Source organism: Mixophyes fleayi, chromosome 4, assembly GCF_038048845.1.
Source record: "Mixophyes fleayi isolate aMixFle1 chromosome 4, aMixFle1.hap1, whole genome shotgun sequence".
NCBI lineage: Eukaryota > Metazoa > Chordata > Amphibia > Anura > Limnodynastidae > Mixophyes > Mixophyes fleayi.
This window is the reverse complement of record NC_134405.1, coordinates 28005800-28033742: the sequence shown is the minus strand read 5'-3', so window position 1 is coordinate 28033742 and position 27943 is coordinate 28005800. Positions and strand designations below refer to the sequence as shown.

General features: G+C 41.8%; 1 protein-coding gene across 1 annotated transcript; it reads right to left on the bottom strand.

The window, feature by feature from the left end:
* Positions 1-45: 45 nt before the first annotated feature.
* Positions 46-27124, bottom strand: LOC142151150 (calpain-5-like). The gene is made up of 15 exons (XM_075206511.1): positions 26635-27124; positions 24517-24651; positions 21974-22185; positions 21686-21875; positions 21345-21538; positions 21130-21207; positions 20675-20870; positions 19420-19542; positions 18874-19070; positions 17137-17258; positions 16925-17058; positions 15144-15519; positions 7264-7602; positions 6404-6515; positions 46-2303 (listed from the first exon to the last, which is right to left on the bottom strand). The coding sequence occupies exons 1-12, from the start codon at positions 26788-26790 to the stop codon at positions 15349-15351; spliced, it is 1908 nt and encodes a 635-aa protein (XP_075062612.1). The 5' UTR covers positions 26791-27124; the 3' UTR covers positions 46-2303; positions 6404-6515; positions 7264-7602; positions 15144-15348.
* Positions 27125-27943: the final 819 nt, after the last annotated feature.

The window sequence follows — 27943 nt, the reverse complement described above, 5'->3', positions numbered from 1 at the left end:
CAAACATGCCCCATACAAAACAAATTCCAAACACGGATAAATAAATAAAGTTCCTATGTATTTTATTTGTATATCAATAGTGAGTTGCATACAGCAAATACAGGTGAATTGAAATATAATAACACACTAAAGCAATCATTCATTTACTAATAATAGTTGATGGGTTCTTGCAATTTACATGGAAGGCTGTAGACATACATATATATAGTAGGAGAAAATAAGCATTATGCCACCGCTGTAGTCCGAGTAGTTAAAGTCAGTCATAACAATTTTTGTTTAATTGTATCTTGACCTGGTCAGCATGGGTGGAATAAAATTAGTTTTTTTCATGTCCGGCCTTTTAAAAATTTAGGAAAGTGTAAAAGTTTGTCTCACGCAGCACAGGAAATAAATGAATGCGCTCATCACAATATAAACGTCTTTGGACAGAATATTGTGTGCTCTGATGGAATTTGCTTGTCGGGTCTATTGCTCAGTGCTGGAAAAGGCGCAGGATTGTACCATGTTGTCCACCAATATGTCACAAGGTTATTTAAATGAGATTCAAGGGTTATTCCCCAGTTATTGGAGAAGGGGGATACATAGCATTTATCTTCCAGCAGAATCATTGTTTACAGATACTCGTGGGTGGTGGAAACCTGGCTTTAGCCTATACTACCAGGGGCATCTGCCCCCTTGACCAGTCCTATCGTTGGCTACCTTTGGCTGGATCGCTGGCCCACTTGTATATTTTTCCATTAAAATAGGCTGCTAAGTCGAGTCTTGTCCCCCCGGGCTAAAATTTTCCAGCCCTCCCCTGACTATCTCTTTATCCTTCTGCACCACAAGGTGCACTCTATACAAGGAAGTGTTCTCTGTAATACAAACTTTCAAACCAACAAAAGTGTCTCATGTATTAAAGACAATCCCAATGTCCTCTCATTTTTATGATTTATTTTAAAAGTAAAAATTTAAAAGTTAAAATCAAAGAACGGAGTTGACCTAAAGTGGAACTAACCCGGGCTTTGACGTCTTTACTCTTTCCACCACGTGAATTTCCTGCCAAGCTCGCCAACTTGCAAAATTTGTAAAGAGTACATTTATACGTACAATTCCAATTTTTGCAGTTAGGTGCATTTGTGCAAAGTGGAAAAGAGCTACGTCTGCATCTATTGCAGTTCTTAGATGACCCTTTTTATCTCCATCGTAAGATGGAAGGTTCTAGCGAAGTCTTTAGTCGTTATCTTCTCTCCCTTTCGGTACAGCCTCTTGTTAGATAATAGTGACCTGATGGTGGCGTCTTGATTAAAGATGTCTGATTAGAGAATTCAAAAGTGCTCTACCTATGCCAACTAGTGAATGTAAGAAAACAAATTAAAAGGCATTTTAAGTAGACCGTGGAAGAGAAGCTTCTGAGATCAGTACTAAAAGTTGTTAAAATGTCCAAGGAGCTGCCTCATATAGCTAACACTACTATAAAAGCCAAAACAAGGCTTGCAGTATAATATTATATACTGCATATGCCATAATTTCTTTTGATAAAACCTGATGGGAAATATTATGCATGGGTTAGAGTGCTTGTCCTCATACTAAATAAACCATTATGTATTCGATCTGCAGGCACAGTGTGTTGTCATTTACAGAATTACCTTATGTCAGTCGTTCAAGACAATATGGGGTGTTTATAATTAAATTGGTTCCCACTGTGGTACATGGGATTAACGGTGGAGAAAGGAGATTCTGGTGTCCTTGGGACATGTAATTTGGAGGGCTGCAATGGAGCAAGTTCTTCAGAAGAATAGGATGTTTCACCACAAAGCCATGGAGATGACATTGTATGGTTTGGGGTTATGAGTGATGACTGATTCGAACCCACATAAGGGAAAATCTCGGGATGATGTTGTTGATTCATTGTTGACTCATGTTGGAGATTTTTTAAACGGGGTACTTTTCGGTATGGCTTGTTGAGCCGGTTAACATTGCTATATATTTGGCTTGTTGTTGATGGAATATCATGTATCATATGGCTCCTCAGAGGAGGGACAACATGAGACGTAGGATCCACTGGAGAAGAATCTTCAGAAATCCAATGGTTCCTCAGGGGTGGAGCTACATGAAATAGCAGGTTTCTTGGGGATGAATCCTCAAGAGATGGCTGGTTTCTTGTTGATGTCTGGCGTGGATATGAAATCAGTGGGGGCGTCTCAGTATGTATTGGAGGCTCATACGCAAGGTTTATCGAAGGTTCAGCTCTTCTGTATGGGACACTTGGCCTCTGATGTCTAGTCCACCCTTGCTCACTAGTACCTCTTAAGTTGAGTACCCTAATAAGAAAACAAAAAAAATATTAAATCGTACATACACTGACCTATGATGATACTGAATATAAGGATACTGAGTTATATACACTGATAACATTAACAACACCTTTTATAATAATGTTGAGTATCTATATACTGATAAAGTAAACCTGTAGGAATAAAGTAAAGTAAGTGGAGGACTGACCAGGGATGGGTCAAATGGTTGCTGTGGAGAGATAATGATTGGCTATAAGATTTGCAGAAGACAGTTGAAGGGAGGGGTTCCGTTTGAGTCAAGGATTGTTAGGAAGGGGAATTATTTTGAAATAGAAAGAGAAAAGAATGGAGTGTGTAGTGAGTATGTAGGTTACAGTATTTGCTAGAAAGGGCTTAGTGAGATGATGGCTTAGCGGGAAGACCTGTTAATCCAAATTTAGGAACAGGTGCTGCTATAAGGTGAAACCCCTTGCAGACTTACTCAGCCCTACTAGGCCCCTGGTTTGTCTCCCTGGTTTATCTAATAAAGTGTACTGATATTGAGTCAACCTTTAGGGGTATATTGTATATTTGAAAAGGTGGAGATGTTGCCTATAGCAACCAATCAGAATCTAGCTGTCATTTTGGAGAATGTAATAAATAAATGACACCTAGAATCTGATTGGTTGCTATAGGCAACATCTCCACTTTTTCAAACCAGCAGTTTAGTAAATATACCCCTTAGACTTTTAGCAATACACTCAGAATGCTTCCATTTGAAGATGAATGGTAAATTGATAGGTGCTTCTTATCACGCCCTTAATTTGAGACCCTTAGAATGACTTTTCCCATTGTTCTTCTGGTGATAGAGGATTCTAGAAATTATGCGGTTGTTCTTAAGTTTTCCTCCCAGTATTCAGACAGTTCAGTTTACCCTTAGCTCCTAGCAAGTCTAAGGGCCCATCACAGATTATGACATTACTTGTCTTGTAGGCCTTTATGAATGGCTTCACCTTTTAAAGGAGGCTGTGGACCATTTAAGAGTTTAGACGGTATTTTATCAAGGTATAAGGGCAAATCTAGAGCAGGCCCAATCTAATTCTGAACTTCACTTGTAAACAGATGTGACAGGCTAATTTGGCTTTTGGGCTTATTTACAAAACTATTGGTGTTTGGGGGAGATGTCCATTTGGATGGCAGATAGGAGACTTAATTAAAAATGACAACTTCATTAAGCTTGTTTCCAATTGTAGTTTCTGTGACTTTTTGGGGTGCATTGCTGTAAATCTTAGAGTCAGCTCACCATCAGGCATCACTCTAGTCACGTTATTTGTCACACATGTTCTGGGGCTTCAGAATGATCTTGTTTCAGTGGAATCAGGCCACGACGTGGGCACCAGTGGTGGAGTATTTTCCAGATCGTTTACAATTCTGGAACTTGGGATAAAGTCACTAGCGGAATGGATAAAGGAATCTGTAGCTTATCTAGGCTTCAATTTATTTCAGTAATTAAAAAACGTTTAAGATGCTTTGGGCTCGAGTACGACTCCAATTCCTTTAGAATTAGAGTCACTACTGAGGGGGCCGGGTGATGGCTGGACTGTGCGGCAGTGATGGTGATGGGTGAAGGGGTTTAATATTCTGACGTCCAACTATGGGCAATGGGAAAATGAAGGGGGGGAGCGAACAGTGTAGGGATTTGCAGAGTGGTGTGATAAAACAGTGGCAATGATCATACTGAGTATATACGCTTATAATGATCACACTGCTCTGTATAATAACACTGAGTATACACTGATAATGATCACACTGCTCTGTATAATAATACTGAGTATACACTGATAATGGTCACACTGCTCTGTATAATAATACTGAGTATACACTGATAGTGATCACACTGCTCTGTATAATAATACTGAGTATACACTGATAGTGATCACACTGCTCTGTATAATAATACTGAGTATACACTGATAGTGATCACACTGCTCTGTATAATAATACTGAGTATACACTGATAGTGATCACACTGCTCTGTATAATAATACTGAGTATACACTGATAGTGATCACACTGCTCTGTATAATAATACTGAGTATACACTGATAGTGATCACACTGCTCTGTATAATAATACTGAGTATACACTGATAGTGATCACACTGCTCTGTATAATAATACTGAGTATACACTGATAATGATCACACTGTTCTGTATAATAATAATACTGAGTATACACTGATAGTGATCACACTGCACTGTATAATAATACTAAGTATACACTGATAATGATCACACTGTTCTGTATAATAATACTGAGTATACACTGATAGTGATTACACTGCACTGTATAATACTGAGTATACACTAAAAATGGTCACACTGCTCTGTATAATAATACTGAGTATAAACTGATAATGAGTATACACTGATAATGATCACACAACACTGTACAATAAAACTGAGTATGCACGCACATAATATATATAATATATATTACATAAGTTAATAACCACACTGCTCTGTATAAGAATACTAAATACACTGACAATAATCACAGTACACTGTATAATAATACATTAATAGATCACATTTCTCTGTATAATAATAATAATTATACACTGATAATGATCACAGTGCGCTATACAATAATACACTGACAGTGATCACGCTGCTCTGTATAACAATGAGTATTTATTTACTGATGATGATGACATTGCTCTGTAAGATTATAGTTATCTATACATTTATATGTTAGGGTTTAGTTGCTTTTTCAGCTATTATACAGATAAATCTTTCTTGGCCAATCAGTGTGTGTTATCTGATCCTCTGACACACAATGCCCTCATAACTCCAGATAAAACAAACAAAGCCCCCTGAACGGGGTTGGAGGATTTGACAGTGTGCGATAATAATACAGCCTATGTAACTGTGTACCAGGTAACACACAGGAAGTGGAAACTAGTTTACAGAGGAAACAGCGCGTGGTTAATACCGTCAAACCACGTTTTTTTTTCTTAGCAGACATTGGACTTTTGTTTTGATAATACTTCGAGGTGACATTTTCACTTTTGCACACGCACATATTTCTGAGAAGAAGTAAAAATCTGCCAAAATGTTATTCCAAGTTCCGATGGACCATGTAGATAAAATAATAGCGAGGGATAGAAGCTACATATGCCATGTAAATCAGGTGCAGGTGCACAAATGTACTCCACAGCTATACTTTATCCATTTTCCAAAGTAGACCCTATTATGTACCAATGACCAATGTCAAACGTCTCACGGTGAAATGTTGGATCTTGAGACACCACTGCAATTTAAACTCTAGCCTCTAGGGGCACTGTTAAATACCACACACAACATACCATTTGCTATAATGTACACTTGCCTCCTATAAAGCTTCCTGATTGGTTCTCATTAGTTTAAATGGCAGGGAGGGCCTAGCTCCCAGCCGGTTATAGCATTATTTCCCTGCATGATTGGTAAACCTAAGATTCTGATTGACTGCCTGTTAACTGACCCTACTAGATTCTTCTTGTCTAAAGCCTGTCTCCACCCTTGGCTTTGTCTTTGGATTCTTCTTGCTCGCTGCCCGCCCTGACCTTCTAGCTTGGTAGGTCTGTCTGCTGCCTGCCCATAACCATTTGCATCGTTACTAGTAATTCTGTGTATACCGTCTGGTGTACTACTACTCTCAGCCTCCATTATCCATTGCTACCTGGTTTCTAGATAAAATCCTATTACTCTGAGTACAAAACCTGAGTACCTGTGAGAATATCACTCTCTACGGAAAAAGTGACTTCCTATAGTCACTTTTTCCTATAGGTGAAGACCTTTCAGCGCCTTGTTCTAAAAGTTCATTTCCAGTGGGAGCGATAATAATGTGGCCGAGTGGTCTAAGGCACTAATTTAAGTCTTCAGTCTTTTTGGAAGCATGGGTTTGAAGCATCAACCACTACCACATAACTGTTTAAACAAGGTGTGGAGAGTTTAGGAGTATGTATAGTCCGCTTGTTGCCTGGAACACATTTGTATCAGATGAAGAAACCACAATAAAGAGCAGATTAGATGGTTAGCATGCTATGTTACCAAGGAAAGCCTCAAGTCTACAGGTAGTAAGCAGTAGGGTTTGATACACAATCTTACCGAGTATTCTTCTTCAGCCAACAGATATGAAACAGAAGGATGAATGAGCCAAGGATGAAGAATCCACCAACCAGCAATGCCCCCAGCACTGCATGCTGGACCTGATAAGCATCTGAGAGACAAATGATGATAATAGATGGATCTATTTCTAACTTCAAAAGATCCTAGCTCTCTCTAGAATATCTAGTGAAATTTTCAATGTATGTTCTGGTTAAAGTTCTTCAAATACTGACTGACTTGAGATTATGGGATCTATAATTCAACAACTGTTAGCAAAAACTAGACATTGTGGTCTACATTGTAGTTTGCCCCAGATTCTTCTTACTCTACCTTAATTTTTTGGGTTGTGCTGTGGTCCCTTGTTACCCTAACAGTTCCACAGTACACTCTACTCTCCTCTTCCTGGCCTGTTGCAATAACTAAAGTGGTGCCAATTCCTCTACCCTAAGAAGACCATATTCACTTGAATTGGAAGTCAGTGGGGATGGAGGTCCTTGACACCCGCTCAGCTTGTTTCAGACAGAAACACATGGTAAGTTGACAGAGGCGTGGACCATTAGATCCATCAAGGACCACAACAGCCCTGGCATACAGAGCATGCAAAGTAGGTAAGTGGTCCTTTTTTTATTATATCTGATCGAACTCCCCCCAAAACAAAAATTTTTGGGGTAGTAGAGTTAATATTTAATTTTTAGATTCTCATACGTACGAGTCATCTTCTCTTGCTATCTGTTTCCCTGGTCTCATATTTGGCTACCATAGTGTATATATGTTCTTTCGCTTGTTTTCATCCTTACTCTAGCCTTCCTGTGTCTCGAAAACACAACTTAGTAGAGACAGGAAATCTTGGGCCATCTTACCTGAGTCTTCTTCGATGGTAAGGCAGCTCTCGTGGACCTTTCCTGATGGGTAAGTGACCACTTCACAACAGATAACTTTCTCCACCATTGTCATCTCCATTGTGTAGGTTGCATCATCCATTTTGTTAAGCTTCACCACCTCATGGTAAGCAAGGTGTGTGGAATTCCCCCAGTGTGGGTTTTGTACAGCTATTACACTGTAGGTTCCATCTGTGTGTCTCGCCTTCCAGTGCACCTGAGTCACTCGTTCCTCCGGGACATGGGTGTTGCAGGAGATAAGGTAGGAGTCGGGGGATCTTTGGGTGGAGTTCAAAACAGGCAGAGAAGATGGTAGCTGTACTGTAGAAGATGAGGAGGACAATATTATTTTTTTTAAAAAACACCAACAAAACTACGACATGACCATGTGTACACAAAATGCCTTTTTCATATTTCCTCCTTCCCCAATATATATGACTTGAATACCTAGCTGATGGTTTTCTCCCTCCTATTATGGGGTAGCAGGTAATGTCCCGCCAGCAGGGCTTCTCAGTGAAGCCCTGCATAACAGTGTGAGAGATGGTGGGTGGAGGTGGTTGAAATAAAATATAATTCATTTTCAATCACTGCACTATAACAAACTTCATATTTTTAAACTACTAAGTGAACAGAAATCAGGGACTGGCAAACTTTAGCCTGGGGGGCGAAACTCGGCTCAGCAGCCTATTAGGAACATTTTATCCCCCCCCCTCTCCGTCTCTGCCTCCGTTCTCCCCATTCCCTCCTCCTACCATTGCGTCTCTGTCCGTTCTACCCTCCCCTTAGATTGTACGCTCCCTCGAGCAGGGCCTCCACTCCTTCTGTTCTCCACCACCTTAACTCTGCTCTCCAGCTCCTTGTCTCTTCCGTGAGGTCCTCCTGCCCTTCTACCCCTCTCTCAACCCCACTGGGAGCTCTCACCTCTCATCTAGCTGTACATTGAGCTTCTGAGTTACTGTGCTTATTGTTAACTGTACCGTGCTGTCTCACCCTGTATCGTGTTTCTGACTGTCCCTGTACGGTGCTACGGATACCAAGTGGCGCCCTATAAATAGAAATTAATAATAATAAAAAAAAATAATAATAATTTTAAAGGAAAACTAAATGCAGAGATAGTCCATTGACCTAGCCCAAGGTAGCTCACTATGGGAGCAGCTCAGGGGGAAAAATGCCCCCCATCCCAGCCAGGCCCTGACAGTAATTACATTACAGGGGGGGTATTAAATACCAAATATTCAGAGTGCTTAAAATAAATTATTTAATGACCATAAATAATAGGAGATACCAATACTCTCAAAGGCAAACACAACAATCCTCAGCCACAAACTGTCCAATGAGGGACTGATTTGTAAAGCTTAATGCTCACATAGAAATGAGCTGGGGACTATCTCTCTGGTGGTGCCTCTTTCTCTCCCATCATACACAGCAGGGTGCTATGATAATGTCCTCACTGCTCCCTGCACACTCCTAGCTCTGGGACTGTCTGCGTCACTAGAGGCAGATCTATGGCACATCACCATGTATAATTCAGTGGTTGGAGGCAGCAGCCAGCATGGGCCAGAAAATGTGAAGGAGATGTCAGAAAGACTGAGGGGGCATTTTTGGCAGCAGCAAGGGCCAGCTTATAATAATTGGGGCAAATGGGGCAACCGCACGGTACTGAGCAATAATAGGCTCCTTAAGAAGGCTCATGGTATTCACCCTAGGCAGAAGACTGAAATACTATGAGGGGTGTAGGATTGATCAGACGTGTCTCCCCTCCTCCGTTGAACACTCTGGTAGCGCTTACACTGCTGTGGTGTCCATTAGAGTTGGGGTTAGAGGGTCTCAAGTTACTCCACAGCTGCTGCATGTGGGCGGTCTGTGCAGAGCATTGGTGACATCATCACTGACGATCTGCGGAGATTTCTTTCCTACATAGAGTAGCAGCAGATGAGAGCTACTGTGAGGAAGCCTACAGCCCTGCTCTAACAGAGAGGAACCTGAGAGGGTGGGTATTGGAGTGTGGAAGTGGTACTGGTGGTAGAGGGAGGGATGGTGGACATGGTTGGCAAGAGGAGAATGTTGGGTGGGATATGTGACAATAGGAGAGTGAGGAAGTTGTATGTTGCAATCAGAGGGAGGCTTGGGGTCATATGTTGGTGGAATGAGTGTGAGGGGGCATAAGTGAAAAGGGGAAGTGGGGGTCAAAAGTGACAAGGAGGGGATGGGGGTCAAATGTGTCAAGAGGTGGGAGGGTGGACATCATATGTGTCAAGGGGTGGGAGGTTGGAGATCATATGTGACAAGGGCAGAGTTCAGGTTTGGGCTCCATTGGCATACATAGAACCCAAGCCCCAGATCGTCTAAATGCACCACTGGAAAAGGCAATCACGCTAATTACAAAGTTAAATGATTTGTCTACATGAAGTCAACACTAGCTCATAATTTTGCAATCATGCTGTTCCACACTGATGCATATTGACAAATAGCATCTCTTATTAAAAATTCACAGACACTATGGGGTAAATTTATCAAGCTGCGGGTTTGAAAAAGTGGAGATGTTGCCTATAGCAACCAATCAGATTCTAGCTGTCATTTTGTAGAATGTACTAAATAAATGACAGCTAGAATCTGATTGGTTGCTATAGGCAACATCTCCTCTTTTTCAAACCCGCAGCTTGATAAATTTACCCCTATGTTTATTTAGACTGTCTGCAAATCTTAAATGAGACTAAACTGATCAGTATCTTAAGAGATAAATGAAAGTGTTCAGTTTAATGAAAGGGCTGTAAGTAAAGTGTTAGGAGATCGGCATTTGATGTTCCGCTCACACTTTTACACAATGCACTTATTCAGATTCTTCCACGTTTCCGAATATCTAGGAGCACTTTTTGAGGTTCGGGATACTGGTAAGACCGATCCAGATGCAATGGTTAGAAACCAAAGAGTTTTTACGGTGTGAATCATATGCGTTTTATAAATGACCTCCAGTATGTGAAAGAAATATAGAAATTAACTAAAGGAGGTAGAGATGCGAAATGTCAGATGTTACCGAGAGGTGGCCCATATATTAACACTGCCTCAGAGGCAGAAGCGTAGCTTCAAATTTTATCCCCTGGGAGGAGAAACAAAAATGCTGCCCCCCTAGCCCTCAATATTAACCTAATGAACCTAAAATATTCAGAAACTGCGCCCCCTTCAGCCTTGTGCCCTGAGCAGTAGCCCCTATCACACAGCCCTAGTTACGACCCTGCTCAGAGGTATCAATAGGCCCTTTCTCTGAAATAAATTAGATTTTTTTAATTTCAGCGATAAAAAACCCTTATCGACGCAATTTACCAAACAATTATCGCCAGGGCAGCTGAATAACACTGAGGCGATACCATCCCGGAGAGGGAAGAGTTAACTTACCGCTATACGCGGCCACTGGAGCCAACTCACGCATGCGCAGTGGAAAGGAAGAAAAATGTAAAAATAAAATAAAAAATAGATGAAAATGATTAGTAAAAAAATATGAAAAAGTAAAAACCTTAACGCGTTTATAAAAAAAAGTTGGATAAAAATAACTAAATATTATTTTTGTTAACGCCATCCAACGGGCATTGTGGCGGCTGCAATACTTGTTAAACAGACTTCACATACAAAGTCTAAAGAAAAAGCCATATTGTAATAGGGATTTTCGACCTTTGATCAATCGGCCCGGGTTTATCCTTGCATAATTCAGCCTGTATGTCCTATAGTTGTTTGCAAGTTTATAAATATAGATACAAGTTTTATCATGTGGGTTAACCATAAGTTTAAGGTCTGTCTTCAAAGCTCTACAGTCCAAAAATAATCATAAAATCATGCGTATTAGTTATATATAAAGATGGGCGGGTCCGGTTCTCCGAGAACCGAACCCACCCGAACTTTGGGTATCCGAGTACCGAGCTGAGCAAATCCGAATCCAAATCGAGGCCGAACGTCATCGTGACGTCGTCGGATCTCGGGGCTCGGTTCTCGCGATACTTCAACTTTATAAATACACGCCTCCACAGCAATCCATCGCCATTTGACAGAGGGAGAGAGCAGGGTGTAGTCATAGGCTGATTAGAGCAGGGACAGAGAATACAATATTGTTCTTGCAATTGCTCTAACCAAAATCGCTAGTGCAGAGAGGAGGATAGAGGTTTATTTTTTCTTAATATTTGGCACTCCCCAGCGCTTTTGGGGTGTCCCCCCAAATTGTGCATAAATATTTCTGGCTGTCAAAAGTCATATCTGTCAGCAGTATCTACCAAATAATTTTTAGCACTCCTCAGTGCTTTTGGGGTGTCCTCCCTAATTGTGCATTAATATTTCTGGCTGTCAAAAGTCATATCTGTCAGCAGTATCTACTAAATAATTTTTAGCACTCCTCAGTGCTTTTGGGGTGTCCTCCCTAATTGTGCATTAATATTTCTGGCTGTCAAAAGTCATATCTGTCAGCAGTATCTACCAAATAATTTTTAGCACTCCCCAGTGGTTTGCGCTCAGAATGGATTCAAAGCAGTCCACATATGATCTGAATGAGCAACCAGGTTCTGTCACCAGTCCTGATGTTAGTGTTCCCAGTACGTCATCTGGCCAAGGCGATGTCAAACAACAGAGTGTTTCCAAATTAGTGCAAAAAACAAAAACCCCAAAAAAATTTACTGTATTGAAGCAAAAAAGAAGTGTAACTGAGCAAAAGTTAAGTGACGATAAAAAAAAAATTGCAAGCATGCCATTCTACACACGCAGTGGCAAAGAGAGAATGAGGCCTTCACCTTTGGCTATTAGTGGCAGATCCCAAAAAATTACCCAGCCTACAATTGGTGCACAACTACTGTTACGCGTCAAAGCCGAGCTGCAAGATAACAGTAAGGCATTAGAGGAGAATGTTTGCTCTGATTCACAAATGACAACAATCTCTGTGGAGAGTCCATCCAACAGTGGGATGTCTAATCGTGAGCATTCTGCTGATGTGTGCCTTAATAGCCCGAGTGTAGCCGGTGATACCCAAATTGAGGATGCCACTTTGGAATTAGAAGAGGATGAGGGGGAGATTTGTGTAGGCGACGAGGGCGCTAATGATGATGTTGATGATTATGATGCAGACAGATACCAAATTGCCTTTCTCAATTTCTATTTATATTCTAGATTATATAACGGCTGAATAGTTTTCTATTTTACTCCTAGTGGAGAGAGGATCTGATACAGACAGATACCAAACTGTCTTTGTCCATTTCAATTTATATTGTACAGTATATAACGGCTGAATTTATTAGTATTTCATACAAGTGGAGGGGGGCCTAGAGAGACAGAAACCAAACTGGCTTTTTCCATTTCTTTACATATTTAACTATAAGTGTAGGGTGTAATATACATTCAAAGACGATGGCTGCATTGCCAATATGCATAGATGGAGAGGAAGACAATCTGTTTTGTGTGTAGAATAAATGAAGGCCTACCAACGAAAAATTAAACTGTTTTTTTGGATGATTTATTACCTCAACAATTAGATTACTTGTCTCTAAAACAGTTGGAGCACTAAATTGGGTTAATTTAGGCCCAAAAACATGGATTTTCCCAAAAAATAGCAAAACAAAACGCAATGGCGGTTTCCAAAACCGAATCCAAAACCAAAACACAGGGGTCAGTGACCATCTCTAGTTATATATTAAAAACAAATCAGTTTTTATACAAGTCTCTAAGGCGAAAATATTAAAAGCAGATAGGGCTGTCTGTGAAGTCATGAATATTAAGGAGGTCACAAATAGAATAAATTAAAAATTTATTTAAACCCTCACAATTTCGTATGTCTCCTTATAGTTGTACACATGCAAAAAGTGCCATTAATTGTATTCTAGTAAGTGTTAAAAGTATAATCTATCCGAGACACATCACATATCTAATTACTAAGTATCACACATTAGCCCAAATATATCTAGAGTACCTGCAGCTGTAATTGGTATATTAGGGACTGAAGCTAGGTACACACTACACGGTTTTCGTCCAATAATCGGCTCAATCAGCCGACATACGACCGCTCGTTCAAAAGTCGGGTCAGTGTGTGCAGTGACACAATGGTCGAAAGTCTGCCCAAATGGACGATTGTCGCCTCATTTGGTTGGTCGTACCGTTTAATATTTTCCTTCCAATCTCGTTTCTGTTGTGTAGTGTGTATAAGTTTCCGACCGATCCACAACAGTGAGTACGAAATTACAGTCATTGCTCACAACAACATGGCTGTAAAAAGTCGCTAAAGGGACGTCCGCTCTTCCCTTTATCGTCCTAAACAAGGCTAGTGTGTATGCAGTCCATGGACCGAGCGCTCGGACCATCGATCGCATGTAAAATCGCTCGCCATAAAAAGTTGGTTGAAATTTCTGTAGTGTGTACCCAGCTTAAGAGAAAGGTCCTTATACTGTGGTAATCCTATCAAATTGTAATGACTAATTTAAGATGCTTGCACTGTATTTAACATCATCAATCTAGCCAATACAAGTTGAATAGAGACCCAAAATAAGATTAAACAATGTGAAATAGGTATTAATTATTATTGGTTTTTGTTGTTTATTTATTATTATTTTTTAGTTGTTACTGTTTTTATATTTTTTTTATTATTTTTGTTTGTTTTTACTTGTTCTTTTATTTTTTATTCTTTGTTGATTTAGATATTTATTTTGTCTTCTCATACACTCTATTCACTCTCTAGCTTATTTATTAGTGCAAATTTGATGCTCCCATACCCATTGTATAGGAGATCCCTTAATAATTCCACTTAGTCGGGCTCATAAATTATATAACCAAGTGAGGTATCCGTGTTTATTAAATAGGTCAGTTTTGTGGCACTTTATTACCACTGCCCTGATCGTTAGATATAAGATAGTGTAAGTGTGTCAGTGTAGATGTAAGATGTAGGTGTAAGATAAGTGTAAGTGTACTATAATGTCATTAGGGGAAGCATCTTTATTACACAGTCATTAGATAAAAGATTATGTAAAGGTGTTATAGACAATATTTGAAAACTACAATTTGGTTCATGGAAAACACCTGTACCTTAGTGTGTGACGTGTCATCCATCTCAGTTCATCATCATCATCATCATTTATTTATATAGCGCCACTAATTCCGCAGCGCTGTACAGAGAACTCACTCACATCAGTCCCTGCCCCATTGGAGCTTACAGTCTAAATTCCCTAACACATACACACACACAGACAGAGAGAGGCACACACAGACTAGGTTCATTTTGTTAGCAGCCAATTAACCTACTAGTATGTTTTTTGGAGTGTGGGAGGAAACCAGAGCACCCGGAGGAAACCCACGCAAAAAATGGGGAGAACATACAAACTCCTCACAGATAAGGCCATTGTTTGGGAATTGAACTCATGACCCCAGTGCTGTGAGGCAGAAGTGCTAACCACTACGCCACCGTGCTGCCCCAGTTAATTTTGTGCAACATACATTTCCTTAAATATAATGAGAATAATAACTATAAGGGCATTAGACATCACCGGAGTTCTGTCACCATTTACAATCCTTTCCGCAGGTAGTAATTTATTATTGATAAATAGCGAAACAAAGAAAGTTGCAGTATGAGACAATCCCCATCTCCTCAAGTAATGTCACAACATTTCAATTATACGTTATATTTTACAGGGTTGACATCACTACCCTCCAAATATAAGAGTGTACCTTGCAAGGTATTACTTATATAATAATGTCACGTGTGTATTATAATCTCATGGAATTTAACAGACCATTAGATACATGAGACGACTGGCAATTATTGATGTCAGTATCTTGTGGTCACCCATCACTTTCCCAATCTTCCTACAGAACCCACCTCCCCTCTTCCACCACATCTCACTTACCTGGACAAACGCCTCCCAGGAAGAAGGTGACCATAATCAGCAGTCTCCCCATCCTTCGGCAGAGTAGGTGAGCGGTACTGTAAACTGGAGAGGAAGTGCTGAGAGAACATGTAGCAGGACAGGAAAGAGGGGGAGAGAACGAAATAGTGACAGAGAGAGAGTAGGTGGAAAGAGACGAATATGAGAGATGAAAGAGAGGAAGCAGTCAGAGAGCTGTAATGTCTGAGCTGCTGGATGTCTCAGCCATGATATATCCACCCGTCGTCCCGTCTTTTCTCTGCAGTCTTAGGACAGAGGTTTGGTTGGACTCTCCCGCAGTACTAGAGACGGTCACAGTGCCCAATAAAGTGTCCCTCGCCCACCGAGACAGCCAGACCTGAAACACAGAATATAATGGAAGAATCTGATGGTATTTTCTTAAAACTTAGACACAGCTGTCACTTGAAGTTTGTCCAGTCAATAAATTCACCAAAAGACTTTTTTTGTGTAGATCATGGACCATTCATACGTTCAGTTTCTAGGAAAGTTAGTACATGTTTTGACCACGGTTTCCTTCCATGTGTTAGGGGCCGAGGATGATGCAGGCCTTAGGGGTAGTGATGAATTAAAACCACCATGAGCCCTGGACATTTGATATCCACACCAAACAACTGATGAGATGCCAATCTCTATGGCCCCGAATGCTCCCACTCACCCTACAATGCACTCCTGGTCGAATACTGTCAAAACCTACTGCTGGCATTTGATACCACAAAGGTATATTATGCCTTTAGTATACACAACAAGCCTTATACACCATTTATCTTGCTACAAACATCAAAAAATATCTTGATCGTAGGACAGGAAATCTTTGTCAGCCAACAATGGAACAATAGTCTATATATAATTCCACTGCTGGTATTTGGTGTACCAGGGGAAGTAGAGCTGCCCTCAGCTAGTATCAGATGAGAGTGAGAACTAGCTCTCCATGGAGTAGATTTACTAAACCTTCTAACATGGAAAAGTGTAGGTGTTGCCCATAGCAACCAATGAGATTCTATCTATCATTAGTCTAGACCCATGGAGATAATGGGGCTCACTGCATGGCAGATGCAGAGGGTCGGGGACTCTGGTTCCCGCCTCGGCGCCGCCCTGCACCGAATCCCACATCTCGCTAGTTCCTCCTCTGGGCAACACCTCCACTTTTCCTTTTAGAAGCTTTAGTAAATCTACCCCTTAGGTGTAAATTTATCAAGCTGGGGGTTTGAAAAAGTGGAGATGTTGCCTAGAGCGACCAATCAGATTCTAGCTTTCATTTTGTAGAATGTACTGAGTAAATGATAACTAGAATCTGATTGGTTGCTATAGGCAACTTCTCCACTTTTTCAAACCCGCAGCTTGATAAATTTTCCCCAAAGAGTCTTTAGTGGAAGCAACAACAGATAGAAAGTGTCCCTCACCCAGTAGCTGGAGCAAAGGGCACAAGCTTGCATCAACTTTGGACTCCAGCTATGGTAGAGATGAGAGAGTGACTGAGGCTGAGCAGAACTTTTTATTACAAAAATGTTATGAGAGCCCGGACCGGAACACTGACACTCTCAGGCACACCAACACCTCAGGCAAATGCCAAAGTTGCCACATCTGATATTTGCCAATCTGGGTCTGATCTGAAGTCTTTAAAAATGTCCTTATTTCAAACAGTTACTCTCGTGGGAGAGACAAGACACCTTGGGAGCTGTAACAATGAGGTGGTAGGTAGTAATACAAATGATAGATAGCAGTAGTGTAAATAACATACTAACCTGTACAACGAGAGGTCGTCTCTCCTTCTTGCGGTAGAAGACTGCCTTCAGGTCAAACTCTGGGTTTCGGCCCTTGACTGTCCGTGATCGCACCTTTTGTCCCTCACAGTGAACCGTGACATAGACAGCGGGATCTATCAGAGAGGATGTCAGAGTCGCTCCCTTTTATCTATCTCAAAAAAGCCTAAAGAAGTTACTGGCCAATGACTTACCATTGTCGTTATTGGGTACCACCAGTCCAGATCCTGCATGAACAGTGATAGAAGTGATAACTCTCGGGGGACCAAGACAGAACCACAGACAGGAGGACTCGGGGGCATCTCGCGTCAGTTCTCTATGAACAGAAACCCATCTCCTCATTTGGCTACACCCATTTACTGCTCGTCTATGTCACTTTTTCGTGGTGACAAGTCCCACATCCATCCCCCCACAAAACACAATGTAATTCCAAATTTGTAAAATTCTGATGCGGGTTGGAAATTTGCACACATCTACCTGCAGGGGCAGGCTGGGCTATGGGGCAGGGGAACATCTGTCCCCTGGGCTGGTCCCGTAGTGGGTTACTTTGGGCTGGGTCACTGGGCAACCTGAATTTTTACAATGTTCCTAATAGGCTGCTGAGTTCAGTCTTGCCCCTCCCCCCCACCCTAGGGCTAAAATTTGCCAGCCCTTCCCTGTCTACCTGCAGGTTTCACAAAGCTCCTTTCCATTTCATAAATACTTTTACTTTAATCTTTATCTGAATTTAATAAGGGTTAAATATGTATAATTGGCTTTTTTAGCTTACAATGTGGGATATTTGTTTTACAACTGGAATATTACTTATCTTAAAGAAAAAAAAACCTTATATACGTAAAATTCCTTGTTGAGTTATAGTGTATCCATTACGCCGTTCTGATAAATCTAACATTAGCGTTACAGCCTGAATAAAAGCCTAATTGCAAGGTACAGTTAGCGCCACACATGATTTTTGAGAAAAATCAACTGTGCCTTCGTTCTGTCATATGTGCCTAATGCATAATAGAAATTATCTGTTGGCAGGGCCGGTGGAAGCACTGTGGGCACCTAAGGTGGCATCCATCCACCCTCGGAATGCGGCGATCCCCCACTGATTCCTTATCAGATAGCCAGGAGAGGGGGTGATATCGTCTGTTCCCTTAAGTTTCGGAGAGTGGCACTGGGTAGTGACATCATAGAAAAGCACCACTCTCCCAAGCCATTACTGACATTGAGGAGCATCCTCTGACAGCCTCAGCCATGTGGGGGGCACCGCAAGGACATTAAAAACACTGGATGAGTGACATTATGTCACACACTCAGTGTTTTACGGGACCGCTAACCATTGGTACCCTAGATGGCTGCCTAGTTTCGCCTAATGATAGCTCCGGCCCTGGCTGTTCGTGTGGGCTGGACTTGTAGCCATGTGATCATTCAGAACCAATATAATGAAAGCTGGCAGTGTGATGATGTCACTGGAAGTTTCTCAGGAGTGCAGTGAGCATACCTCTGCCAGTACATATTTCATTAATACTCATGAATATTTATAGCTGCCCAGAGGATGAGTAACAAAAAAAGTGACTATAGAATAAACCTTACATTTGCTACACACAGTAAATGTAACACAGCCTTCACTCAACTCCTGCACTCCTTTGCAAACAGCTGCTTTTCCACAAACAAGGCGATCTCACTCCATTCAACTACTCCCCCTGGTGGAAACCTATGCACATGACGGATCCAAGACTGCTTTTGACCTACGGAGTGGTCATTTTGTACATTACAAGTGACCTTCACTGAATTTTTTTTGGAGCTAATCTTAACCAGGCTAATTTTGCCTCATTACATGCATTTCACTTTAAAATGGGTTCACAATTTTAAATAATATGACAGCTAAAGAAACCCACATATTGTGCTAATTAGATTTCATAAGTCTGATTCATTTGGGTCCGTACCTGAGGTGGCTGGGCCGGTCTGTGTAAACTCGCAGGAAAAAGGCACCAGTCTGGCCTGATTGGAAAGTGGTTGGCAAGATAACATACCGCCCCTGTGGCAGATCAGTATGCAGCAAGACACTGCGAGAGTTTATGTACGTAGAAGAGGAAACCTTACTGGCGGAGCAGTGTAGTCGATATTTGCGATTCACTTCGACCTGACGATGAGAGGGGGCAAGGAAATAAGTATAATAGTTGCTCGGAAAAAGGTCAGAGAAATAAAGGCACATTAGTAGCAATGTGTAATCTGCAGCTGAATGACTAAAAACTTTCAGGAAAGTGGGCGGTGCTGACAACTGCACTATGGAGATGGTTGTCAAGAGACATTTTAGCTGGAAATGAAATCTCATGTGTAAGCGCAATGATCCTTTTTTTTTATATATAAACAACAAGGAGTGTTTAGCAATAAATAAAATCCACTGAAAAATGTATCTACAATTAAGTTTGAACTAACACGAGGAAGTAAAGTGTCCCATAGACTGATATTATAAGTCCACTATATGTCACCTTATAAACAAAGAATCCAATTGGCAGGTTTTCGCCGCCCCCAGCGCTGCGCTGAGTTCTCCGGTCTTCCTGCTCAAGAGAGATGAGAACAGAATCCTGGTCTAATGTCACATCGAAGCAGAACTGCAATAGAAGAAGGAACGTTGCATTCAAATCTGTAGCATTGCGACTTCAAGGATATTTGCCTGTTTTGCCAGCCTGCTACCTTGTAAAGTTATCTTATGGGTCACAACATTCTGAATTGGTGAACTTTAGGGTGGGCATTAGCTTTTGCATCCTTGGGTTGCCAGCAATATTACTAGAGTTAAATTGTACCCAGTTAAGACTGAATCAAATGAGACTTTCCTATGCTATCAGAAAGGGTTCTTTACAGTTAGAGTAGTAAAATATATGAAGCTCTTAAAGGTTCAGTTTCAATACACACAGCACAACAAAGATTCATTTATGAACATGCAAATGTGCAAAACCGTTTGTGTTTATGTGATGTTACATGCCTAATTTTGAGCAAATGCAGCTGGTTTTATGGGTAGATACATGGATTTTCGGGCCAAGATAACAATGTGTGCAGGATTAAGCATTGTTTTTTGGAAGTAGCTGGGTGGCTAAGGGACTTCATTGTTGCAAATAGATTAGGTACATGAGTTTTTGTTGTACCCACATGTAAAAATTATATTTTCATTTTGCTGGTCAAGATTATTTAAATGATATAAAGGGGTAGAGAAGATGCATTCTTCTTCTGCGGTAGTATTTGCTGTTTTGACCATCTATGAGATATAGTTTAGTCCTAGAATTTCAATTGGATGCATTTCCCATCTTACTGTTGTACTTTTATGGGAAATCGCAAAAAAAAAATTGTTACACATATAATTGTTTCATGTAATAAAAATTATATATCTGTAAATGGGTTGTAAATTTGAAGGGATGTTCCTGTGTGAATGCACATGACCATCAGCATGTCCAGATAGGAAGCTGTTATTGTGAAGTGATGTTTCTAAAGGGTAGGTAGGGAATATGTGTGTGTGTGTGTGTGTGTGTGTGTGTGTGTGTGTGTGTGTGTGTGTGTGTGTGTGTGTCTGTGTGTGTGTCTGTGTCTGTGTGTGTGTGTGTGTGTGTGTGTGTGTGTTAGGGAATTTAGACTGTAAGCTCCAATGGGGCAGGGGCTGATGTGAGTGAGTTCTCTGTACAGCGCTGCGGAATCAGTGGCGCTATATGAATAAATGGTGATGATCGTGTGCCATTGTTATCATAAGGTTACCTGTGGGTTGTGTAGGTAGGTAGTCTTATTATTTGGACAACCACCACTCCTGTCCTTCAGGGGATCTATATGTTGGCTCCAGGCTGAAAAAACTGACGCTTCTTTCCATGTCTTGTGAGTGCTCAGAAAGTGAGTGTTCACTCGGCGGCAGACAGTGATATCGGTGAAGTGTGTGCAGAAGTCATCCCAACTCATCCTAGCAAAGAAGCATGAGAGAACAAGGTGAGTGAGAGAGTGTTTGGATGAGCAGAAGAGCTAGGATAGTAAGAAAAATGGGCAATGGAGATAGAGGTGAGACAGCGAAGAGAAAAGAGGGTTATTGGGTTACAGTGCCAAAAACAGATCCGCTAAGTGTTGACGTAGGAGCAAATAATGAAGAAGAAAGAGAATGCAAATATACGGATGTTGAGAATCGATAAATTTAACACTCTCCTCCATAGCTGAAGACTATTTACCAAAATTCTCCATCATCGTTCACAGTGACCCCCATCTTCTCTTTCTTGCTTCGACTCACTTTCTTCCACTCTTCTGATCTACAGAAAACACATATTAGACCTTATGTTTGACCCCTTAAATGGGATCTTTTTTTATAATGTCATTATGTCCCCTTAGAGAGAAAATTAGAAAGTTCCTTTCCAATATGTTCTGCTTGTGTCACTATATCGCTTACCCATCGCTCCAGGCTCCCTTCCATTCTCCACTGCCCCATGGATTTTGTAGACGAATGAGGCGCAGTTTGTGTGTCCGAAAAAGGGATAAGAGTCCTGAGTGTAGAGTGATACTTTTGACAGAGGTCACACTGTAAGCATGACCGGTTACCAGGCCGCTGGAGAGGACTTCTTCCATACCTTGATTTGGACTTGGCTGATAAGGAGAAACATAGGTTTCTGTTCATCATGAACACAATTATTCAAAGGCCAGATACTTTAATTTTGCCAAGAAAACCTGCCACTGAAGGTAAAGTAAGTGTGAAATGAATAAAATTTGAGTGGCAAAGATGATCTGGTTTACCCTAATGGAGGAGCATATGAGGGATGCTCTTGAGTGAGCCTTCATCACAGCCTTGAATAATTTCTTCTTTTCTTCCTCTGATCCAAGGTTCTTTTCCAGAAGATCGATGGCCTCAGAAACTCCTCCGGTGAAGTCAATAAGAGCTTCTGCGGTACTTCCTCCATCCAAAGCTTCATAACTTCCAATTAGTCTGTAAGAGACAGGATAGAAGAATAAAATAATGCCAGGTTAGGACAAAAGCATAGACAGACATTGAAGGACACAAAGTATTGGTCAGATGAACCTCACTTGGCATAAGCTTTCTCAAGTAGTGAACACCAGAACACGTCACCATTCTGACCAGGTCTGCAGAAAATTAAATCCCCTCCAGATGTGGGCAAACGGTCATCGATCACAACTTCCAGCCAGCGACCAAAACGCCAGAACCGAAACCTGAAGATCCCAAAGTGAGAGGCACCACCAGGACGAGGCCAGTCCTGCTCCTGAGGAGAAGGTATAACCTGGAAGTAGATTGAGAAAAGTAGACTTTGTGAAGTGATGATGGATCTCAAAGGATATGCAAAGGACATGTAGACCAGTAAGTTGAAGGTAAAGGTAGTCAACTACTTAAAGAATATTTAAGAACTAAAAACAAATAATATACCTTATGCTTGTGTACAGCATTTTTATGTCTGGTGATTCTATTACAAAATAGTCTACCTGTGGCATAAGGTGCTATAGATCGGATCGGTGTTCCCACTATTATTATTATATTTACTTATATAATAACGGTTTACTTTGCAGCACTTTAGAGTTGATAACAAGCAAAATAATAATTGATGATGCAGCCCAAAAAAAACCTTCAACTGGGCAAAGGAGAAGGTAATGAGTGTGGATGAGAGGCACAGATCTTGGGCAGAGGAGAGAGGTCGAGTTGGGAGATAGTTTGAGACAAAGGAAGAGATGCATTTTGGTGCAGTTTTGCAAATTTGCCTTTACAAGCTGAACTTGAAACATTTACCCCCTAGACACCGAGCATAAGATATAGGGTTTATTGATGTGTTGTCAACAGAAACAGAGCACGGTGGTTTAGTGGTTAGCACTTCTGCCTCACAGCACTGGGGTCATGAGTTCAATTCCCAACCATGGCCTTATCTGTGTGGAGTTTGTATGTTCTCTCCGTGTTTGCGTGGGTTTTCTCCAGGTGCTCCGGTTTCCTCCCACATTCCAAAAACATACTAGTAGGTTAATTGGCTGCTATCAAATTGACCCTAGTGTCTCTCTCTGTCTGTCTGTCTGTCTGTGTGTGTTAGGGAATTTAGACTGTAAGCTCCAATGGGGCAGGGACTGATGTGAATGAGTTCTCTGTACAGCGCTGCGGAATTAGTAGCGCTATATAAATAGCTGTTGATGATGATGATGATATCAGAAAGGCAGCTTCTGTTGACTGGTAGGAACATAACTAGCTCAGTTTTGAGGTGGCAAGAGGTCATCCTAGATAAAATGACAGAAGGACATTCAGTAACACAGGTAAACACACAAGTGAACGATCCCAAGACGAAGATTCTGTGTCATCCACTTAAAGCTGATACTGAAATCCAATGGAGCTTATTAGTTTTCCAAGATAATTTTTATAGCTAGATAAGAGCACAATGGCTAGGAAAGAGTGGTATACGAAAAATTACAGAGGAAGTGGAGAGGATATTTATTCACAGAAATGAACACTGAGCAAACAGTTCGAATGAGAACCAGAATAAGACCAGAAAAGGGAATGCAGCATTTGTAACAGAAGCTAATGGTCAACAGTGACAAATGCCACAGGACGGTCCAGGAGGATTAGAAGTGACTAGTGGCGTTTAGATTTAGAAGTGATCAAATTGTTGACCATTTTAGTCAGTGTAATTTCTGTGGAGTGTTGGGAATGAAGATAGTCCAAGAGGTTGCTGTGTGTGGATAGCAATCGTGTGAGGCAATTGCAGGCAAACCTCTCAAGAACCTTGAAGGGCACGGGAGTTGAAAGATGGGATGGTAATTTGGGTCAAAATTAGTTTTTTATAAGTAGTAACTATTATTTGAATAATTATGGAAATATACCAGTGTACAGAGAGATTTCAGATGTCGGTTAAAGTGGGGAGCACATCAGACAGGGATTGACTGATTTATGAGGGGATAGGATCAAGTGGACAAGTAATAAAGAGGGAGGAGGAGAAGATAGAGGTACATCATGTTCATTCGTGGGAGAATGAAGAGAAGGTGCCATAGAATGCAGGAAATTAATTGACAAGATTGTTGCTGAGGGAAGGGTATACCATTTCATATCAGATTTTGTTGATCTAGTCCTTGAGATAGAAAGCAAGATCTTGGCCAGTCATGGTGGCCAAATGGGTTGTTATGGGAAGGTTAAAAAGAGAATAAATTGTATTAAAGAGGCATTTGGGGTTAGAGGCCTCAGAAGGTCTGAGAAATTGGAAGCTAGAGTTGAATTGGGAAGACAGAAGATTTCCAATAGAAGATGCAGCAAGTCTTGAGCAATTTTCTAGTTGTTCCATTGTTGGAGGGCAGTATAAAAGTCCAAGGCTTGCTGAATAAGTCACTTGTTCTACTGGATGCCTTCTATCTTCCCTATAAAGGACACTCCATTTTTACCTACTGAACATCTTCCAGTGGTGTGGTAGTGCAGTCCTGGGATCGTTGTAGATCTCTACTGTTGTGCAGCTGGACTTTACTGCTCTACACTACTCTATGCACCACCCAATGCATGCTCAAAAGTAAATCATAGTGTTAGGGCCTAATGTATCTGCCATAGGAAGTGGTGGCTTCGTGGGACTATTTCATCCAGTGGAACTACTTACCTTCTTCCAAATTGATGGATCCCCAGCCAGACAAGAAATAGCTGCTACAAACCAGCAATTGCCCAGACTGCCTTGTTGCAGGTCCCGTGGACTAATGCCCGCATCAGCAAACAGACGGGGTGACTGGACGAGCTCCTGCAAGAAAGATTGTCATTGTTATTGTTAGATGTATCTCAGAGCTGCTTGTCTTGCACTTTATATACAAGGTCAATTTTAATGTCATCAATGCAATGACGCAAACTGCCAGATAATAGGAAACGTGGGATGGTAAATTTTGGACATTCCAGCCCTACTGTTACTTTCCCTCTGTTTATTATTATTATTATTATTATTATTATTAGTTTTTATTTATAGGGCGCCACTAGGTGTCCGTAGCGCCATACAGGGACAAACGAAATTACAATACGAGATGAGACAGCACAGTACAGTAAACAATAAGCACAGTAACTCAGTGAGCTCAAAGCACAGCTAGGGTTGGGGGAGGGGAGAGGGGAAGGTCCGCATACGACGGAGCCCAAGAGGGAGGGTACGGATGACAGGGAGACCCCCAGAGGGGAGAGGAGGGCTAGGTAGCTGGAGAGCAGAGTTAAAAGTGGTGAAGACAGGAGAGATGACCCTGCTCAAAGGAGCGTACAATCTAAGGGGAGGGGTAGACAGAGAGACACGGGGGAGAGAGGGATACTGTCATAGCTCTCCTTTGGTTATATTTTTTCAAGAACCACACTTTGAAAAATTTGCATATACTGTGGTCAGGGAACAGTAATCTGACCAGACATGATAGTCTGATTTTGATCGATCAGCTTAGTCAACTTTGCTGTCAACTAGTCGACTATATAGGTGTAGGTGCCATTAACAATTAAAATCTTATGGTGAAAAAATGTGTTCAATATTCACCCTCATTGCCGATTGTGTAAACTTATCGATTCACCCAAAGGTTCAGAAGCCCAATCCTGCACTGCGATCGGCTTGCTCGTCACTGCTCCTGTGAAACTTAACTGGCGCACTTTGGCCATTCATATGTGTGGCCAGATCCCTCATCTATACAGCGGTTTGGCTGTTGCACCAAACAAGCAGAACGATTGTGCATAGGGGCTTTAGTAAATATAAATCTCAGGAGAATGCGAGGGGCATTGAGGCTGTACATGAGGGTCTAGGTTGATATAAAAATTCAGTTTTTACTTGTAAGGGGCACCTGTCGCCTACATACAGCACAGATATTTATATTGTGGGCTGAAAAAGTATTCATGAATTTAGCAGCTGATGACATTTTTGTATTAAGAGCACTACTATACATTGACATCATCTTCTTTTCTCGCCTCCCCTCTCTGCCTTGCCTTACTCCCCGTCCCCTACAGAATCCTTTTCAAACTCCTGACTATCACTTACAAGGCTCTCTCCCAGTCTACTGCCCCCTATATCTCAAACCTCCTCTCCATTCACACTCCTGCCCGCTCCCTGCGCTTGGCCAATGACCGCCGCCTCTCCTCCACTCTAATCACCTCTTCCCACTCCAGAATCCAAGTCTTCTCCCATGCGGCCCCACTTCACTGGAATGACCTCCCTCTCTCCATCCGTCTCTCTTCAAATCTGTGCTCCTTCAAATGGGCACTTAAAACTCATCTGTTCCTCAAAGCCTACCAATCATCCACCTAACCCCCTCATCTCCTCCGCTCGTTCTCCCCTCTCTCCTCCCGACCCCCTTTTCTCTCTCCCCATACTTCAACTGGCTCCCCTTTGTGACTGATTTTAGTTTACCCTCCCGTAAGATGTAAGCTCGTATGAGCAGGGCCCTCTTCCCTCCTGTCTACATACCTGTTCTTCTGTTCCGTCTTTACTGCATTAGCCTGCCTGGAGTTTCTGAAGTATTGGTATTTTTTATTTATTGTTCAGTAATGTTTCACCCTGTATAGTCTACTGTTTGTGATGTGTACTGCACTGCGGAACTCTTGTGGTGCCTAACAAATAAAGGATAATAATAATAATAATAATAATTGACTTGACTGTTCAAACATAGACATTACAACCCAGGCCATTTTGCTAGCTGGGCAAAGATGAGTTTACACAACCACAAACATGTGGATAGTAGTGGACTTTCACGACCAGATGACAAAATGTTACCTGTGGGCGCTTCCACTCCACCACTTTGGGGGGTTGTCTGCTGTAGTAAAGGGAGCTGTCACTTGCTGGGAACTTTGGGTCCTCAAAGAGTTCTCTCCGACGTTGACACTGGTTTTTGAGGTGGTCGTAACGCTGTTCCTGGTAATGAAGAACCATAATGTGGAGATCCTACCACTAAACAGTTATAGAAATGTATGAATGAACTGTATTGTGCCAAGTCCTGTGTTGCCTCTTATCATCCCTTGTGCCCTGTTGTACTGGTGCCACTCTACAGGTTGCTATGCCACCACCAAAGAAGCCATGGTCACTCTTCAATGTGCCAGAGATACTCGATTGTGCATATCCACTCCAGTCCGAGAGGTCAAAGTCCCTCCTGTGCTGTGTCAGTATTACAGGTATCAAGCTGTGCAGCTTTGTGTCAGATCTGGAATTATCAGTAGGTGTGGTGTGCAAGAAAACTCGCTGCTCCTGTTTTTCAAATGAATTCAGCAACACCCTGAGAGAGAAAGGAAGAGGGACATGATGTGAACACAGGAAGAACAAAAACACTGAGAGGTACAGGCAAAATAAGCTGGAGTGAGTAATACAGACAGTGGGTGGTAAAGACAGAAGTGAGTGGTACAGATGGGGCAGACAGAAGTTAGTGGTACAGATGGGGCACACATGAGTGAGTGGTACAGATGGGGCACACATGAGTGAGTGGTACAGATGGGGCAGACAGAAGCTAGGGGTACAGTTAGGGCAGACAGAAGTGAGTGGTAAAGTTGGGGCAGACATGAGTGAATGGTACAGATGCGACAGACAGAAGTGAGTGGTACAGATGGGGCAGACAAAAGTAAGTAGTACACATGGGGCAGACAGACATGAATGGTACAGATGGGGCAGACAGAAGTGAGTGGTACAGATGGGGCAGACAGAAGTGAATGGTATAGATGGGGCAGACAGAAGTGAGTGGTACAGATGGGGCAGATAGACGTGAGTGGTACATATGGGGCAGACAGACGTGAGTGGTACAGATGGGGCAGACAGAAGTGAGTGGTACAGATGGGGCAGATAGACGTGAGTGGTACAGATGGGACAGACAGAAGTGAGTGGTACAGATGGGACAGACAGAAGTGAGTGGTACAGATGGGGCAGATAGACGTGAGTGGTACAGATGGGGCAGACAGAAGTGAGTGGTACAGATGGGGCAGACAGAAGTGAGTGGTACAGATGGGGCAGACAGAAGTGAGTGGTACAGATGGGGCAGACATAAGTGAATGGTACAGATGGGACAGACAGAAGTGAGTGGTACAGATGGGGCAGACAT

Bases quoted from the DNA above. Each gene is read 5' to 3' on its own strand.
- LOC142151150 (XM_075206511.1), bottom strand. From the start codon at position 26,790: ATGGTTCTTCATTACCAGGAACAGCGTTACGACCACCTCAAAAACCAG. The intron at 21,539-21,685 runs GTAAACCAGATC...TCTCCTTATCAG, and splicing joins TCATATGCTCCTCCATTAGG to CCAAGTCCAAATCAAGGTAT. The intron at 19,071-19,419 runs GTGACATATAGT...TCTCATCGTCAG, and splicing joins TTGGATTCTTTGTTTATAAG to GTCGAAGTGAATCGCAAATA.